Source organism: Anser cygnoides, chromosome 2, assembly GCF_040182565.1.
Source record: "Anser cygnoides isolate HZ-2024a breed goose chromosome 2, Taihu_goose_T2T_genome, whole genome shotgun sequence".
NCBI lineage: Eukaryota > Metazoa > Chordata > Aves > Anseriformes > Anatidae > Anser > Anser cygnoides.
Window position 1 is genome coordinate 65,622,331 of NC_089874.1, and position 18,032 is coordinate 65,640,362.

Here is an 18,032-nt window from a genome sequence, read left to right on the forward strand (position 1 = left end):
CCATTTCTCTGCAAAATCCCTGTTCCACCACATACCTCCAGATGCTCTTTCAGACTGGTCACAAACAAGACACTGTTTCAGAGGAGTGAGCAAGAGAGAGAGGACAGGCACAATGTCCGGATGTAGTGGATGTGCATTACTCTGTTGAAAGATTAATTATACAAATGAGAGGTGTTATTTAGTCAAGAGAGGAAGGCGTTTTGTGGTTTCTGAATTTAGTGGTCTTTAGGTGAAGATGTTACAAAGAATAAGGCTGTAATGTGACAATGGAGAGATGATCCACAAATGTGCAACTGAAAAGTCAAGTAACAGTTTCTAAGAAGCAGGTTTATTCATATTAAATTCATATATAAAATGAATTCATATATGAAATATTAATTTATTGTGAATAAGGCAGCAGTCAAGTGCTTAGTGAGGAAGCAAAGCCTTAGAGTGCAGGCTGCACACCTTTTCTGCAATAACTTGATTTGCTTGCACAGCTCCTTTATTTTCTCTTCTGAAGTACTCCGACCTAACTGCACGGTGGTTGCCCAATGCAATATGGGACACTGTCTGGCAGAGTTAATTCTTAATTAGTTCTGCCACCTGCATCTGCAGAAAGCCTCACCTCCAGAGCAAAACAATTCACCCACAGCAGCAGTTTTTTGGCACTATCCATCCAAAGTGCATACAAAGGATAAAACCTTACTTTTCAGCCGCAGAAATTAATTCCACATGGATCTGATGCTCTGGCTGCACAGTTTTCTGTTGCTATAGCCCAGGTACTGTCATCTTTTAAACTTCTCTCATCATCCTCCAGCTCTCCACAAAGCTGATTTCACATGCTCCTGGCACAGTCAGTAACTCACAAGAGATGCATCGTTCATAAAACTGCGGCACAAGGGATACAATATTTAGCTGACAACCTTTATGTTCAGCCTAGAAATCCCTTCCACTGGTGAGCAAACTCCCCAGACACTATGTGAGCAAACCCTATAGAATCCAGGCCAAAATATGAACCATAAGAAAACAACAATCTGCCTTTTATTATTATTATTTTTTAATTATATATATAAAAAGGCAATCTGTGAACAAAACGACAACAGTCCTGAAAGATTTCCATACTCGAGAGGTCTGTTCTCACCACCACTTCTTCTAAACTAGAGCAATCAGTGATCAAACAGCTTGTGGTTTTGTGGGGAATTTTTAACCCAATTGTAATACAAATGAACAGGATCTGAATAATGGAAAGGGAATGAAAAGCACTAATGAGATTTTTAACCCAAGTACATGGTTATCTTTGAGAGCTGAGAACAGGGGAGAGCATTTGTTGTTTTCATATTAAAGCTCCACTCCTCTTCCTTAGTTCTGGTCAGAGAGAGGCAAATATCTTTTATCATGTTCTTCCTTATAGCGCTTGAAGATGTGGCTCTAAATAAGAGGGACGCCTCTTATTTGGGCTACTCTACCACTTTTTTTTTTTTTGTTAATTTATTATTTTCTGCAGTTAATATTGTCTACCTTCCAAAAAAACAGACTGCTTAGAAAAATAAATTAGGCCACCTGCCTAATTTGTTCTCACCTATTCACGGACAAGTCTCATCAGTGACAACCAACACCATTTCTCCTGCACCATGAAATGCCAAGCATATCTCAGAATGGTACCTGTGATACTCGAATACCTCTGGGCCACTGCTAAACATGCATCACATCAAGATTACAGATTTTCTTCCTGCAAGGGTTTGCACCTGGCCTATCTGGTTCTGTGATGGGGAGACAGGAAAGTTACTGGGCTTCCGTTCTACATCATTACTCTCTGATCTGTGCCAAAACATAATCGTGTTTTGTCACTTGGATATTCAGAAAGTCAGAGTCTATAAGGGATTTTTCTTTTTAGCTTTTTTTTTCATGAAAGTCAAATATGTTTTATGTATTTTAACCTGATAAATGCAATATCTCGACATTCATCTAATATAAGTCCAAATTCAAGTTACAAAAAAAATGCAGAAGTTCCTCTTAAAGTACAGAGGAAAAAAAATGTCCATCTGCTGTTTAAAATCAAAACTCCAAAGAGAACATGTGTTTTGGAGCAGAAGAAAAATAGTCAGAAAGGAAAAAAAAAATCAGCTGAAAGGAAAAATATGGAACTAAAATTAAGGCATAACAATGAAAAGATGAGTAGATGAAATGAAAAGTATTTATCTGAATTAAATCAAATCAAATAAAAATTATATTAATAAAAATTTCAAAGGTCTTATTTTGAGCTTGATTCGATGAGCACAATCATTTTGCCTGCAATTTCCATTTCAAAACAAAAAAGTCTAGATCTTACACATATGTTCTAATATTTGCCTGTCTATTCACTTACCCATTACGTATGCCTACAATGGTTTGTCTGGATGAAGTTACATAGGCTTTTTGTCTTTGGATAAATAGTGCTGTAAATTAGCTACAATAAAACACAATGCAGCTGCATCCCTTTGAACAATTAAAGTATGATGAACAATAGACAATGCTGGATGATAAATACAAGCAATTAACAAGGAGCTTCAGTGTACTTTTTGCCATTGTAATGGTTCACTTTAATAGGAAATACTGAGCCTGGATGGGATGCTATGACGATGTAATCAAATATTAAAAAAAAAAAAAAAAAATTTAAAGAGTGGATAGATCTATGATTCTTACGATTGTTAATATCAATATGTAGGTTTACCAGAGGACATTTTATTTTCCAAAACAGAAGTGAGCTAGGAAATGCCTTAAGTTAGTTATTCATATGGACAAAGACTGCCAAAATTACCAATGGGGTCAAATTAACCAACACCATTAACTAATAACATGCAAAGGTGAACATGCATCTCAGTCCTTCAGAATTTGGATCAATCTAAATTGCTTTTGGAGGTGCAATGCATTTAATTTGCTGAGTTATATCATATTCTTATATTTTTCTGCCACCTCTACACATATGCTTCTTATCAGGGCTAGAAAAATCATTGCATTTTCATATGAACAGCATGCCCCTTCTGTCCTATGGTCTTCATAGCCTGAGTGACTCCTTCTCAAAATGGTTTGGTTTCTTTTTCCATCCAGATGTGACTACTACATCTGATCTCTTTCTTCCCTTTCATTAGTCCCTTACTTGCAAATAATAGGCCACAACAACTCAATAATAAAATAATAAACAATATAATATTTCAGTATCACAGTATGCATTATGACTACAACACATTTATATAGCACCCAAGAATCCCCAGTTAGAGTTGGAAGACTAAGCACTTACAGACACAAAAATATTTGACATCTGGATCTCCCGTTCATCTGAATACCATCTCTCATCTGTACCTCTCTTTTTTCATCTGCCACTTCATTTACCATCAAGTGGGAATTTGTTCCCACCCTTTAAGATGTCACTGACCATCTCTTCCTCCTGCAACCACCTTGTACAGAAAGAAAGAAGCTACAAGTCCATTCTGGGAAAACAAAACAAAACTGCTTTTCTCTTGTAAGAAAAATACAACTTCTGTTCTGTAAGTGCTCTTTTGTTTTGTTGTAGTTTGGGGGTGGGTTTTTTGTTGTTGTGGTTGGTTTTTTGGCTTTGAAACACACACACACACACAGAGATGCCTCTTACGATCATAAGTTTTGTGTGACATATTTCTGGAAAGTCTGGAAAATAGAGATTAGGCAGTAATACCATCTGGAATCCCAGAGAGATGAAGGCTTAACTGTGGTCACTAGGAAGCATACCTAACCTGCTAAGTGACTCCTCTTCCCTGACACCCACCCTGAGCACTGCTGTGCCACCTCTGGTCTCCTTCTAGTAAAGCAGACTCCCGTAGATCCAGCTATAGAGAAAAGAAAGATGAACAGAGGCAAAAATACCAATACAAATCCACTATGTTGACAGCACTGTAGGAGTCACCAGATTAAACAAGGAATTAATGTTTCCCCCGTACTTCTAAAAAAATAAGGATTCAAATGAAACAGTATGTAATCTTACATATGAAATATCAAGTGTATTCTAGGACCTGGCACTACGTTGCTTGACCAGTGTGTGAAAAATCAAGTTGGTACAACTGCACCTTGTGAAAGGGCTGCTCTTACCAGACTGCAGCCAAGAGGGCAGGATTTCTAGGGTAGGAGGGAAAGCAAGTGGAGAGCCTGCTTTCCTAATTCAATCCTTGTGGTACCTGGCTGGCAGGACAGAGTCTGAATATTTCGAGTACAGAGTTGGGCTGCTTTGTCCTGGTACTTGGGCAATTCTGAATGTGTCCTGCTGGACACACAGAGATCTTTGTCAGAGGGGATATTGTTCTGACTGCAAATAAAAAGGTCAGGCTAGAGATAGCAGGCTGGAGATAAAATAGAAGCAGGTCTTGCAGGAGCTGGCTGAAGTTTTCTCAAGATAAAAACAATTATCATCATAATAGATTCTGATTCATTGGAACAATCAAAGGAGAAATGATACATGAATTTTCAACCATTGTCAGTGCAAAGTACACAGAAAATTTCAAGTGTGCTGGCTGATAAACAAACAGGCTCTTGAAAAGCCAGGAGATAAAAGGAAAATATTCAAGTCAGCTGGGAGCCATGCTGGACCTTTGAAGGGATTAAGGGAGGCAAGATGGTGTCTGTGGCAGATGCATGAAAAATCCTTGCTGGGTGAGTACAACACTGCTCTGCTGCACAGCCCAGTCTGCACGTTGAATTTCCATCTCTCACATCCTGAGCCTGGGAACCAGATATCCCAAACCTGCACAGAAAGGAAACCCCCAGGATGCACAAATACTGCTTTTGCAAGCGTGGCTAAGAATTGAGGTTGCTATAGGAAAGGCTCATATATCAGTCTGAAAGCTCTAGTAAAAATAATGTCTCTTCTGACAACAAAAATAAGCTGTATGACAGTAAGAAATTTTTTTTTCATCTCTATAAAACACCTTGCAATAATTTCTAGAGCTGTACCTTTTTCACAGGCTCAGTGCTAAGGTCTACAGCAATTAATGGTCAGGCTGCCCAAGGTTACCCCAAAACACTGTGGATTACTGGCAAATGGCACACGATGACTTCTGTTGTGATGCTTGGTTTTTATGTCAGGAAAATACGGCAACCCAAGTGCATTAGCTGAAATATTTTAAAATTATTTTCATCTTCCTTAGCAGACTAAAGAGGAAGTCACCAGTCAAAGGCATGCTCTTGCTCAGTGATTTTAGCTGCACATTATCCAAACTTTCAGGTAAAAAGGCACACAGAGCAAGGCCTAATATTTCTTTTTAACTGCTTCAGAGGTAATATCCTCATCCAGGGCGTGGGTTCAAATAGCTCATGAGCTGAGAGGAACTATTTTTATCTGTTCTATGTTAAAGGAATAGAATCCCACAGTTACCACCTAGGCAGAGACCATAGCAATCCATGGTTGTTGTGGACTGGAGCACTGTCCATCCTTCCCATCAAAATTATATGCATATTCCCCTCTAAATATGCAAACTGTAGTGGATCTGGTTTTGAATCACCTAAATCTTCCCATATACCTGACATTTCTGTGCTCCTCAATTTCAGTCCCAGGACCTCAAGAGGTGAGAGTTAGCACCATGGTACTTAACATTCTCATGGATTGTGCCCCATTCCCTTCCCCAGGGTACCATACTATTCATCATCTTCATATTCCCAAAATAACACCAGATCAGAGCTGGGTACACATCCAAAACAGGTCCCTCCTCTTGCTTCCACCATTTCAGGGTGAGTTCCCTCCTTGCAGCTCCCATGTAAAGCACTCACGAGCACTTCCCAGTGCAGGACAAGGTGCCTCCTGCCTGGTGCAGGTAACCAGACATGTTTGGCCTCAGACAGCTCAAAATCCCCAAAGAACTCTTGTCTGAGAGATCTTGGCCAAGCCATGCCATTGCTTTGAACCTCAGACTTGACACCTGCAAAGCCTGGACAATGATAACAATCTCCATTGTGAAAACTCTTCAGGTCTGCTTCTGAGAAGTACTTTGGGACAGTCATATTTAATTTACTATTGTTGTTGTCATTACTATTATTATAATTCTTATGAAGTTCTGTCATCTTCGTGAGCTCCTTACACATCGATAAGTATATTGACAGAGCATGAATGACCAAGATGTCAGTTAAGTTTACTGTGCTTCATAATATCAATGACTCTTTCCCTTCTGTAGCATCATATACTCAATCGTGATTCGAACCATCTGGATGAAGAGCAAAGCTCAGTCTGTCATTATATCCAGCTGCCCTGGTGAGTGTCAGCACACAGGTGTCTCCAGACGCATGATTTGAATCTGGCCAGTCCTATCAAATCTGGGAATGCCCACACATGTGGTGTTGAGCTGGGACCCCATCACTGCGGTGGGAATTGGTTATAGAAACTGCTGATTCATAACTCTTTTCCACACTTTTTCCCTTGACACTAAATCTGCTTTCAAGAAATTATAGAAAACATCTGCAAGGAGAGAAATAAAAGGTAAAAATCGTTATTCTAGAACTCAGAATCCTAGATCTGAGAACTTTGCTCATTTCTAAAATGACTTATTTTATAGCAGACACTTAGATAAAACTTTTGCAGTGTTTTCACATGCCTTTGCAAGTTTGGATTTTGGTCAAGACCAAGGAGTCTGACCACAAATCGTTACAAGAACCTCACTTGCCAGAGGACGTTCCTGTTAGTTATGAAGTATGTTCATTTACACTAATCCTTTTTACAACACAACTCAAAGACTGCAGTGCACACAAGTAGTTAGTGCAGCTAAGTGGGGAGTGGTGACACATCAGACCATGGTGACCAAGCTGCCAATACTTGCCTGAAGTAGGATCATGGCTGTTTTAGGAGGAAATGTCCAAACGTGTTGCTGTGCCTACTCAGATATCCTTTCATCATAACCTGACATCTGTTAACTATAATCTTGAAAAGATTTATTCCTCCATTGAAATGCTTGAACAGGACCCATTTCTAATTATCTTGCCTTCGTGACACAATAAGTATCAACTAGCCTTGAAAAAAAAAATGTCATTCTCCTCACCCAAGAGGTATATTTTGCTCTGGAAGTCAAGTAATTTCCAGAAGTATTAAGTATGGACAATTTTCAAGCTTCTCTATTGGATGTTTCACTGATAACATGTTTCACTGATAACAAGCCCACATTAATTTTATTTACACTTTTTGCTTGCAAATTACAAAGCCTGGATATGCTGTTTTTGTAAGAGGTGCCAAAAGTCATGTACACAGACTTATTTCCAGTGACATTCATTAAAATTTCAGTTCTCAGCTCGGACTACTGGAGCTGAGATATGTTTTGACAAAAAATAACCTTCTTAAGTATTCACTATGGTGAACCTCATTATTCTCATCCAGCAACATGAGCAGCAAATTGACATTAATAATGAAATCAAGCATATTATTAAAATCATGCTGGTACTGCTATTTAAATACAGCACTTGATTCTCATAGACATTAGTGTGGCTTCAGAGGAAATTAGATCAACCAGCCTTGGTGTAAGACTGAATAGAATTTGTTTCTCAATTCAAGGCACATTTCATTTCTGAAAAGCTAACCTAACAGCATTTCATATTTCATTACTGAGTCAACATGAAGAGTAAAATGCATGACCGATTATCTAAGGCATCAAAAAGACTAAGAGGTCAAGGGAATGGAGTATGTAGCTTTCAAAATCCATCTAATTGAAATGCAGTTAAAAAGTGAACAGGTAGTCTGTTTTGACAGGTTCTCTCTCATGTTTTCTTAACTGCAGTTGCCAGTTCCTTTCAGAAAACCTCTCTTATGACACCACTTTAGCTGCATTTTTGCATCTGTGATGGCCAATGGTTTTTGTTAGATTGATACTGTTGGGCATGTCATCAGTGTTTCTCCTGACCATGTGCCCAAGTGTTGAGGACCAGGGATATGCAGCTGCCACAATACTTCAAGAGATCTCCTTTGCTTACATTTCCACTTTTGATTTTGGAGGGCTCAGGTTTTGAGTGTCCAACTTAAGCAGACTTGCAAGCATCTGAATTTCAGGAAATACTGAGCCCCTGCTTCCTTACACTGGGGAAGGACATGCTGCATATCACTGTCCTGACTGTGAAAGTGCATGCTGACACATCCATGCACCAACCTTGCTCTTTCACTAACTGAACTATTCTCTTCCCAGATGGGAAAACCTCCTCTGCTGGCTACACCAGTCGTGGGTTCATATCCAGAGCAAAAGTGAAAGCCATCAAGTACAGCATTGTAATTATTCTTGGTAAGTAAAAACATAAGAGTAAAAGCCTCACAGCTGGCAGCTGGGAAGGAGGGAGGATGATGTTCAAGTTAGGAAGCTGGTTTTCCTTAGATCCCTCTATCACCAGCAAACAAAGTGCATTAAGTGGTTCAAAGAAGGAGCTTTACTTAAACCCCTGACTTGCCTTCTGACCGTGTCCCCTGCTCTCCTCTGACTGATAGGATCCTATTTTAGGCACTTGACATACACCTCAGGTGCAGTGATCTCACAGCCTCTCATGCATGCAATGAAAGTAAAGGAGGGACATTGCCTAAAAAGAGCAAAGGAAGATGTCACCTCCTTCTAATCCAGTGTGCTAAGAGACCTGACAGCTGAGTTGTCTTCTAGATTTAGAGAATATAGCCTGCATAAGCTGCTGGGGCAGGGCAGGGAAAGGAAGGAGAGGCAAGAGATGCAGAGCAATTGAATTTGATGTCAGAAGCATGTTCCCTGTCGAGGTGGGAAGACGAGCTCTCCTTGCCCAACCAGGCCGTGTATGACTCAGTGCAGGTGTCCTCCGTCTCCCAGGGAGATGACATTATCCTGATGGAATTATGAGGCTGACATTTTATCTTGATAAATAAAGACAGCGTCACACAGGGCTTGTGATTAGCTGCCAGAGACGGGCAGGGAGGCGGCAGAAGCTATTTACTCCCCAGGGCTGACAACCTTCAGCTACCACTGCAAGAAAGATCATTTCTCTTTCCAACCCTAGGAAAAATTCAGATTGATTGATACCACGATAATAGCTACTACTGGAGGTGCTTAGTTCACCGGTTAGCAGTAGTGTCCTTAGACATGAGAGATGCCAGTGTGATTCATGCCTTTCAGAAGACCAAGAGCACCTTTTCTGTGTGACAGTTAGAGAGAGCTTTTGTCAGAACTGGCTGCTATTGCAATGCCATCAGATGTCAAGAGCTCACCGGGGTGCTCAATATTTCAAAGGACCTTGATAACATCAGGCACACAGCATCTCTCAATGTGCAAGCAGATTAAGACACCTAACAATCAGGACTTTCTCTGAAGCCACCTAAAGTTCTTCACAGTCAGTGCTATGATCCACATGTTGACACTGTGCTTTGTTGTTCTGCTGGTACCTGTGCATGGACACCATTAGTTTGGTTACCCTAGAAAACAGGAGTGCTCACCTCTTCCTCGCACACTCACCGAGCACCCAGCTATACGCCAACTAAGAGATGCTGCTTAATATAACAAGAAAGGAAGCACGACTTCTGCTTCTGCTGACTCATTTGCATCAGGGAGAGCACATATGTTTGATCTCACAGAAAACTGCACATTTGCAACCCAGGTGCCTACAATTTGAGTGACCTGTCTGTCCCATCATTTTCAATAACCTTTGTGACAGGATTTGACAGAAATTTATGAGAAACAGATTCATTCCCTATGCCTGCAAATAAAGATAAACCCATGGCCACTTCACTTCAAGCCCCTCCAAACAAAAGCTACGAATGATGCAGCCTTCTCTTAGCTTCCTCAGATATGCCTCTCAAATAGCAGTACAAGAATCACGAAAATCTTCCTGCATGCCCCACCTACACAGCACCTCCAACCAGCATGCAAAATGACATGTTGGCCTACTATAATTTGGTGTGAATGTGCCAGGCCTTGCTGCTGGGTGTTTAAGAGCCTTTTCTTAACAGGTGGCTGTGACAGGCAGTGCTGTCACAAAGCGGCACTTTGGTGCTGTGTGCTTCTAGACTCGGTGCTCACTCACGGGACCATTAAAAGGGCACTTCTCTATAAGTGATGATGCTTTAACTGTCTACCTATTTACCCTTTATGTGTTGTGCAGTGTTCAGAGTGCCTCGATATGTCTAGAGGGAGCACTCTAAACACTTAAAGGAGCACACATAATCTTTTTTTTATGGGCATTAAAATAAAGATAAAGACAAATAGAAACACAATCTAATAACTATTCTCTTAAATAAGACCCCAAATAGGGAGAGATATTTCTTGCATGAAAAATATTTGTGTTATGACAGTCTCTCTATGTGTGTCTGTGATTAACTCCCTAAATTGTTATACTGTCTGATGTCAAGCTCTTCCTCTGTCTCTGTTGCAGCATTTGTTCTCTGTTGGAGCCCTTACTTTCTGTTTGATATCCTGGACAACTTCAACATCCTCCCTGAGACCAAAGAGCGCTTCTTTGCCTCCGTGATTATTCAGAACCTGCCAGCCTTGAACAGTGCAATCAACCCCCTCATCTACTGCGTGTTCAGCAATCGCCTCTGCCCGCCCTTCGAGTACTGCTCCTTTACTCTCACCCTAACTATCCCTTAGGAAGGGAGGGAACACATAAACACAGTTGCTAAACTCTCCACCTGTTCTCTCCTGTTTTAATCCTGACCGTTCCTTATTTTCCTTAGGGAAAGAAGAACACGAAGGCTGGAGGGAACCTTTCGTGACCGAAGTGATGGAGGGCAGGAGATGCAGGTCCTGTCCAAACCAGAATACATCTAGTGCAAATTATGCCCCACATAGCCACACCAGGACCAGTACCGAGGAGGGTGGAGATTTTCCCTGAGCACAGAAGGACACCATGCACAAGCCAACTGGACAGAGCCTGTGCCTTGTTGTTGTTGAACAGCATGAGTGTTTGGACTAGCGCTGCATCTTCAGCCATTGCATGCCGCCAGGACCAAGCTCGCTGTGTGGGGTTTGCATGCCACTTTCATGATGGCTCATTTTGACCATCTGTTTTCAAGCAAGCTGTAATGTATATGCACTCCAAACGCAAAAAAATAAAAAAAAAAAATAAAAAAAATTAAACAGTGTCTAGTCAGAGTCTTCTCTCTATTCTTCAAGAGGGTCTTAAAGCCATCTATTGTACCATGTAACTCACAGAACTAGTAAAAAGTATTTACAAATAATTATGGGAGGAGACCATTCTTAAAATAAAGGCACAGGCACTTTCCCAATGATAACACACCAGTGTTGATCTATGTAATTACATCTTGGCTTCACATGCAACCACAACTTACAATCTCTTTTCCAGAGAGGAAGGGACTGCAGGGCTGGGTGGCTGTCCCCTGCCTCTCCTGGCTGTGCTTCTCAGCTCAAGCTGGTCCTCCCATCCACATAGCTCATGTTTCCCTTCCCTTTTTAAGCAGTCTTTTGGGGATACTACGCTTATACTACCTAAAGAGAGCTGCCATACAGGGCACTCCAGCTGTACAGATCAATCTTGCCACCACACAGCAGCATTTCTCAGTCTCATGCCCTACATACATTATTCATGCCACTTAAATCATGGAGGGAACCATGTATGCTGTTAGGGAACTTTAGAGGTGGAGAAAGGCCTGGGTGAAATTTTAAAACTCATATGACATTCAGGAGAAGTTGTGTTGATGATCCAGCCTTGTGTATTCCTTGTAGGGTCCACAGAGCACCAGCCGCCAGGCAGAGCTTTGCTGTAAAACGCCCCTAGCTATTGGGACATCACAGAATCACAGAATTGTAGGGGTTGGAAGGGACATCCCCTTCCCCAAGCCCCTGGGTTTGAAGACAAATGGTCTCAAATGGGTTTAGCAGCTGGGTGAAAGCTATTGATTTCAACACTCATTTTACTATAAGGCAGCTTGAAGTGTTTGCATAATAATGCACTTTAACCAGCTGCATGGCATGGTTTTACTCCTCTCTGTGCAAAATTAGCAATCTTACTCAAGTGGAATCTATTTAAACAGCTTTTTTTTTTTTTAAATGACTCTTTACACTGGGTTTGTTCACTGCAAAACAAGAACTGAATAAAATTGATTTAATTACCTATGTTACAAAAATCTTTTTTCCTAAGTAAGAGATATATAGAATCATAGGACTTTACATTGTCAAGAAAATAAGTAAGGTTTCTCTTTTTATTATGATGAAGTTCTGTTACATCTCAATTTCAGTACCAGCTTAATTAAAACCACGAATCCCCACCACCCTTTACTGCAGCTACCTTGCATAGATTGTATGTAAGAACTAGACAACATTTATTTTGTGGGCCTCTCATAACATTCCCAAAAATGGACTGGTTGGTTTAAGCTTCATAATGATATGGGCTTTTCTTTGTTTTTTATTTTTCCATTTGATACAAATACACTGGTTGCCTATTTTTGGACATTTAGCGGAGTTCATAGACTTGATAGGAGCCTTTTCTTCTCCAGGCTGAACAACTGCAACTCCCTCAGCCTGTCTTCGTAGGAGAGGTGCTCCAGCCCCTTGATCATCTTTGCCTCCCTCCTCTGGACTTGTTCTAATACTTCGATGTCCTTGTGCTGCGGGCCCCAGGGCCGAACACAGCATTCCAGGCGGAGCCTCACTAGAGCAGAGCAGAGGAGGACAATCACCTCCCTCCACCTGCTGGCCACAATTCTTTTAATGCAGTCCAGGATATTGTTGGCTGTCTGGATTGCAAGCACATGTTGCAGGCTCATATCAGGCTTCTCTTATCAATACAGTTAGGTTCTTCTCCTCAGGGCTGCTCTTAACCCATACTCCAGCCTGTGTTTAGCTTGGGATCATCCTGCCCCAGATGCAGGACCTTGTACTTGCCCTTGCTGAACCTCATGAGGTTCAGCACACACCCAACTCTGAAGCCTGTTAGGGTCCCTCTGGACAGCATCCCTTTCTACCAGTACGTTGGCTTCACCACACAGCTTGGCATCATCGGCAAACTAGCTGAAGGTGCACTTGATCCCCCTGTGCATATCACTGACAAATATATTTTGCTATGATACAGATTGATTTGTCTTCCACCGAGACTCCTTAAATGTCTCTAAGATTCGAAAGGCATGAGTGAATGAAGGTCTCTATTCTACAAGTCACATAAACATTTAAATATGAATTTTTTTTAAGGGGAATCAGGGCCACAAGTATGATTACAGAAGTAGGCTTATGCAATATGGCTTTACAACACTAGATATTGCAAACATCACACCCATACTGGTAGCAGTCTCTAAGAAGGCCACATAAGCAGAAGAAGTGAGACTAGTACTTATTTTAGTTCAAGACCTGGTGTCCAGAAAAAAAAAAAAAAAAAAAGAAAGAAAGCTTTACAGTTGTTAAGATTTCATATTTTTTGACACTTCAAGACACAGGGAATCAGCAAAATCCTCTCCCAAAACAAGAGCCTCTATTCAAAGCATAGGAACAAGTGGCTCAATAAAAAAAGAACATTTTCAACACAGCTTTGGTGGAGAATTTCTGAAGAGATGAGCGCTTTCGGGCAACACCAGCCTGAGATACTTGAGAATAGTCTCTTGGCATTCACAAGGAACATGCTTGTTGGCAAGATGCCCCAAGTTATGAGTCTCTTCAGAAAGTCCTACCCATGCTGTTTGTACAGATTCGTTTCACACAAGAAGCCAGAAGGCATAACGTTACCTGCCATTTCACTTTACTCATCACAAGGACTGCATGCGCTCTTCAGAAGTACTTGATGAAAACATAGGAACTACAAAAGAAAGAAACTGCAGAAAGCACAACAAAAAAAGTGTATATACATTGTTGTCTTAAATACCTTTTTTTTTTTTCTTCAAGTGAGGAATCATCCCATGATAAAAATAAATCACAGCAGAAGCTATCTAAATTCCACATAACAGCCTGGTGCTTACAGGAGGAGAGATTTCAGTTTATGCACCAACCCTTGGGAAACATGATTGATCTGGGGAGTAGATGCAATTTTTTCTGTAAGGTAAAATATGTTTCATTTTCTTTAGCAAACTGTAATTTATTGTACATAGCATTCAATTTAGATAAGCATTATAGCTGAATGGTTCATCAGATAATCTTCTGTCATGTTTGATGGCATCTTATTCTGAGTATGCATAAAATATGGGGGTAGAGGGTTAGGCATACAAACACAGGCATGAATTTACAAATAGACGTTGCTTATTCCTCATACTGACTTACTTATAGTGGTACATAATTAGAAGCTCAACTGTTAATTTAGACTCAAGTGATGCAAATGAAAAGAGGCTAAAATTCAGCAGCTTTAAAAAATTCAGTAAAAATGAGCAGACTGAGGCATCTCATAGGAAGAACTGGATTATCTTTACCAGTGGATTAGCAGAAATCTTATGAAATGTACCATCATATGTGCTAATAATCATTTGCATCAATTACAAGAAATTCAACTACGGATTGGGAGCTCATCAGCTGGAAACATCTGTGGAGGAGAAAATGTTGGGTGCGTCCATAGCTCAGATAGTGCCTGGTTATTGACAGCAATGCAGTCAGTGGTAGCAGGGGCTAACACGATCCCAACATGTATCTGGTAAAGCACTAGTCAGAAGAGCTAAGGCTGCATTAGCACCATTGTGAGCCCCTGTTGAGACTACTCAGCATGAAACGTGAAAAAGAAGGGACAAGGAAAAAAAAAAAAACAGTCTCTGGTTGTGGCTTGTTGGGGCTAGTAAAGCAGAAAGCAGAAGAGGGATATTTATTTTGACTGTTAATACATCTGGAATGTTGACTGGGGAAAAGGAGCAAGAGAAGAGAACTACTTAAGTGATACATTTGCCACAAACACCACCCCCTAGAATAATTTTACCATGAATAAATTTGACAGACATAATTATCAGCTTGCTTGGATCTTATTGTATAATTCAGTAACAAACTTTTGGGGAATAAGACTTTCTATTTTGTGTTATGGCTGTTTATTGAGATTTAAACACAAGGCAAAGCACATATCTTTGTGCTTTACACAGAAGGGAAGGAGAGGAAGGTGTTGGTTCCTCTCATTTTGCATCAAGCTAATGGCCATACCTTTGCAACTGTGCAGCAAGAAGATATAATATGAACAATATCAGTAGGGGACATTTATTTGCAGACATCATATCTTCTGTAGTCAAACTGATGAAGCTGGAAAAGCAAAAAAACTTTCAGATGTGTGCATGCCCTCACCATCTCTGCTGTACCAGCTCACATCACAGGTTTTAGAAAAGTGCAAGGTAGCAGCTGACCTTTTTGCTGATGCTCAGACTTTCAGGTTGAGCCCAATACTGATGGTAGAATACTTATGCAAATATTACTCTTTGAAGCATAATCCTTTTTCCTCTTTGCTCAAGATACCATGGCTCATGCCATGCTAGAGGCTTGCATACAACCTGGCCCCCCACACCTGGTAGCCGAGTTGCCACTGTACTAACTTCACACATGTTCATGGTTCTGCAAAGCAGCAATTAAGAGCCTGAAAAGTGGCACACATTTATGCATGACTGCACCTCCCGGGCAGTACAGCCAAAGGGAAAAATTCATGTAGCTGTAAATTAACAAAGCATCCCTGACTTAAAGGATTTGGGTCCCTTAAATGTATTACACAGAAAATTAAAGAGAAGTCAGACTCTCATGATCATGCTAAAAGCTACTTTATGAAGCTACCATAGAGCAAAAAGAGACTTTAAAGTGATCAAATAGGAAAATATCACTAAGTAAGTCCCATTTGGATTCCATAGCTTAATCTCCTTATTTGGGAGAGAAGGATTACTGCAAGAGAGTTTTTAAAAATCTAGACGGGGAATTACTGATTTGCATAGACATCAGGTAGTTGGAAGAAGCGTGCTCAGTGTTGATATGCCACCAAAATAACAATTTAAAGGTGACTGCTTAGCACTGTTCATAAAATGACATGAATGCAGAATAATTCACAGAGGAAAAGCAAATGCAGTCACTCTTTCAGGAACACTTGAAAATTCACCTGAATCTCTCCTAGAGAATGGGCAGTTAACATGGTTATTACCATGGAGCAGGGTGTAAAGTTATCTGGGAATATTTATTATCTAACAAACTTGAGCAGGAAATTACTAGTTTTTAGAAAGCTTTAATTTAGGTTTTTGCACACAGAGAGCATCTTCTGGATGAAACACACTCGGGGAGACATTTCAGCAAGGCCCTGGCCTTGTGGCGACAAAACCTCTTGGGCTCATGAATCCCCATTCAAAAAGGGGGAAGACCCACACCGAGGAGCACCCTGGTGCTGCCTTTGCTTTCTCACCCCTCTTTCTCAGTCTTTCTTCACTCCCAAGACAAGATTTTCATGTGCTTTGGGACTTCTCATTGATGCTGGAAAAATGTCTGAATTCTTAAAAAAAAAAAAAAAAAAGTATTTATGCAAGTTAGTTTAATCCAGGAGTTGAGAGGGGGGTAACAGGGCACTGCCTCAGTTCCCTAAAAAGAAAGGTTGATAGGAAAGAATTGCAGCATACAGTATTTGATGTCTACAGTAAATACTCATTTCAAATCCCACAGCCACGAGCGAGATACACACTTAATGTATGGAGAGACACTGTTAATATGGCTCAGTAAGGTATAAGAAAGGGCCAGTTGGGAATCCAGCGTTACATGTCTGAACCTGTTTAATATTCTGAGCCAGACACTCAATTCTTGCATCTCAGCATGGCTTTGTCACCTTCAGTTGAAGCTATGTTGCTTTTTACACCAGGACTACATTCATGCATTAAGGAATATAAGTGTGAACTATTATGAGCTATGATCAATCATCAGAAAACAGACATGATTATAATTTTATAATTATGAGAATAATTGGAAAAGATTAGTATTCTACCCAGCTGGAGACTTCGCAAAAGCCTGAAGGCAATTAAGCTGCTATATTTTGAAAGTATCTAATCAATTTAATTTCTTTTCTTATATAAAGCAGCATGAACTTCAGTTTGCATTGTCAGAGGAGGCATGTTGGGTGACAAATAAACATCACTGGTAGGTCAATCCAGCCCTGTCACAGGTCAAGAAAATTCTTCTTGCTGGTTCTTGTAGGCCTTGATGTAGGCTCTGTTCGAGAGCACAAGACCTCTTTAACATGTTTACATTTACTATTTCAGGCAGCACTGAACCAAATTAACTGGCATCTCAAATCAAACTGACATTTAAAAAACAGGTTGCAGAGACTTTTTCAGGTTAGTCAAGCAAAACACTGATAGAAAATAGTGCACATTGACATGCAATCGTTTAAGAAAACCTAAGAATCAAGCATCACTTAAAAGGTGCCAGAAAGGAAAAAAAGAATCCGTACTTCCTAGAAGCTCATTCCTACTTCCTGAAAAACTGCCCTGATAACAAAACAAAAAAAAAAAAGAAAGAAAGAAAAGCGGATTCAAATTACGCTACAGAAAGGAAAATCATAAAATACCAACAATCTGGAAGCCAGATATTCAATGTCAGTACAGGGCACAGAGCACACCGAGACTATTGCATCAACTTCCTACCTGCTCTTGGTATTTCTGTGGGCTCAGCATTGGTATAACGTAATTCCTGGCTCATTGAGTATACTTAGAGTAACAAGTAAGCATAAAACTTAACTACCAACTGAAAAACAACCCAAAGCAATGAGGAACAGCATAGGCCTCTCTCTACTCAAGATAAGAGCTCTGCTGAATTTCACTCCTTCTCACCCTTAACTGGGATTAAGCAACACAAGCTCCATAGGACACGATGCAAAGGTCCTGAAAGAAAAAAAAATAAATTGCTGCCCTGGCCTCAGACTGTGAACAAAAGCCATTGACTTTCAAAAGCAGGTCTGGAGTATTTCACAGTTGCCAGTGCCTTCATGAAGAAGTTGGAAGAGTCACTGCTGCATCTCCTCGCACCCCGGGGAAACCTTGGTTGCTGTAGGGTAACTGCAGCTTAAACTCCAGACTGGAGAGAGAGAGGGAAGGAGGCTGGAAAGAATCCAGGAAAGATTTACTCACAAGTCAAAATCCACTTTCAAGTCCATCATTTGAGTAGCTTTCTGGCACCCTTGTGCATGTGTGCGGTTAA

At 40.5% G+C, this 18,032-nt stretch overlaps 1 protein-coding gene and 1 long non-coding RNA gene across 3 annotated transcripts in view; one reads left to right on the forward strand and one right to left on the reverse strand.

Annotated features, from left to right (window-relative positions):
• Window positions 1-11,005, forward strand: part of LOC106048379 (neuropeptide S receptor) — a 120,859-nt gene extending 109,854 nt beyond the window's left edge. For both annotated transcript variants that reach the window (XM_066991189.1, XM_048075509.2), the window contains 4 exons: window positions 6,156-6,232; window positions 8,145-8,237; window positions 10,339-10,519; window positions 10,643-11,005. In XM_066991189.1, coding sequence (XP_066847290.1) covers window positions 6,156-6,232; window positions 8,145-8,237; window positions 10,339-10,519; window positions 10,643-10,736 — 445 coding nt within the window. In that variant the 3' untranslated portion in view covers window positions 10,737-11,005. The remainder of the gene's footprint in view (window positions 1-6,155; window positions 6,233-8,144; window positions 8,238-10,338; window positions 10,520-10,642) is intronic.
• LOC106048381 (uncharacterized) overlaps window positions 1-18,032 on the reverse strand; it is a 33,844-nt gene that overhangs the window by 5,083 nt on the left and 10,729 nt on the right. Inside the window, exon 3 of the long non-coding RNA XR_010828940.1 lies at window positions 13,641-13,710. This is a non-coding gene — a long non-coding RNA (uncharacterized lncRNA). The remainder of the gene's footprint in view (window positions 1-13,640; window positions 13,711-18,032) is intronic.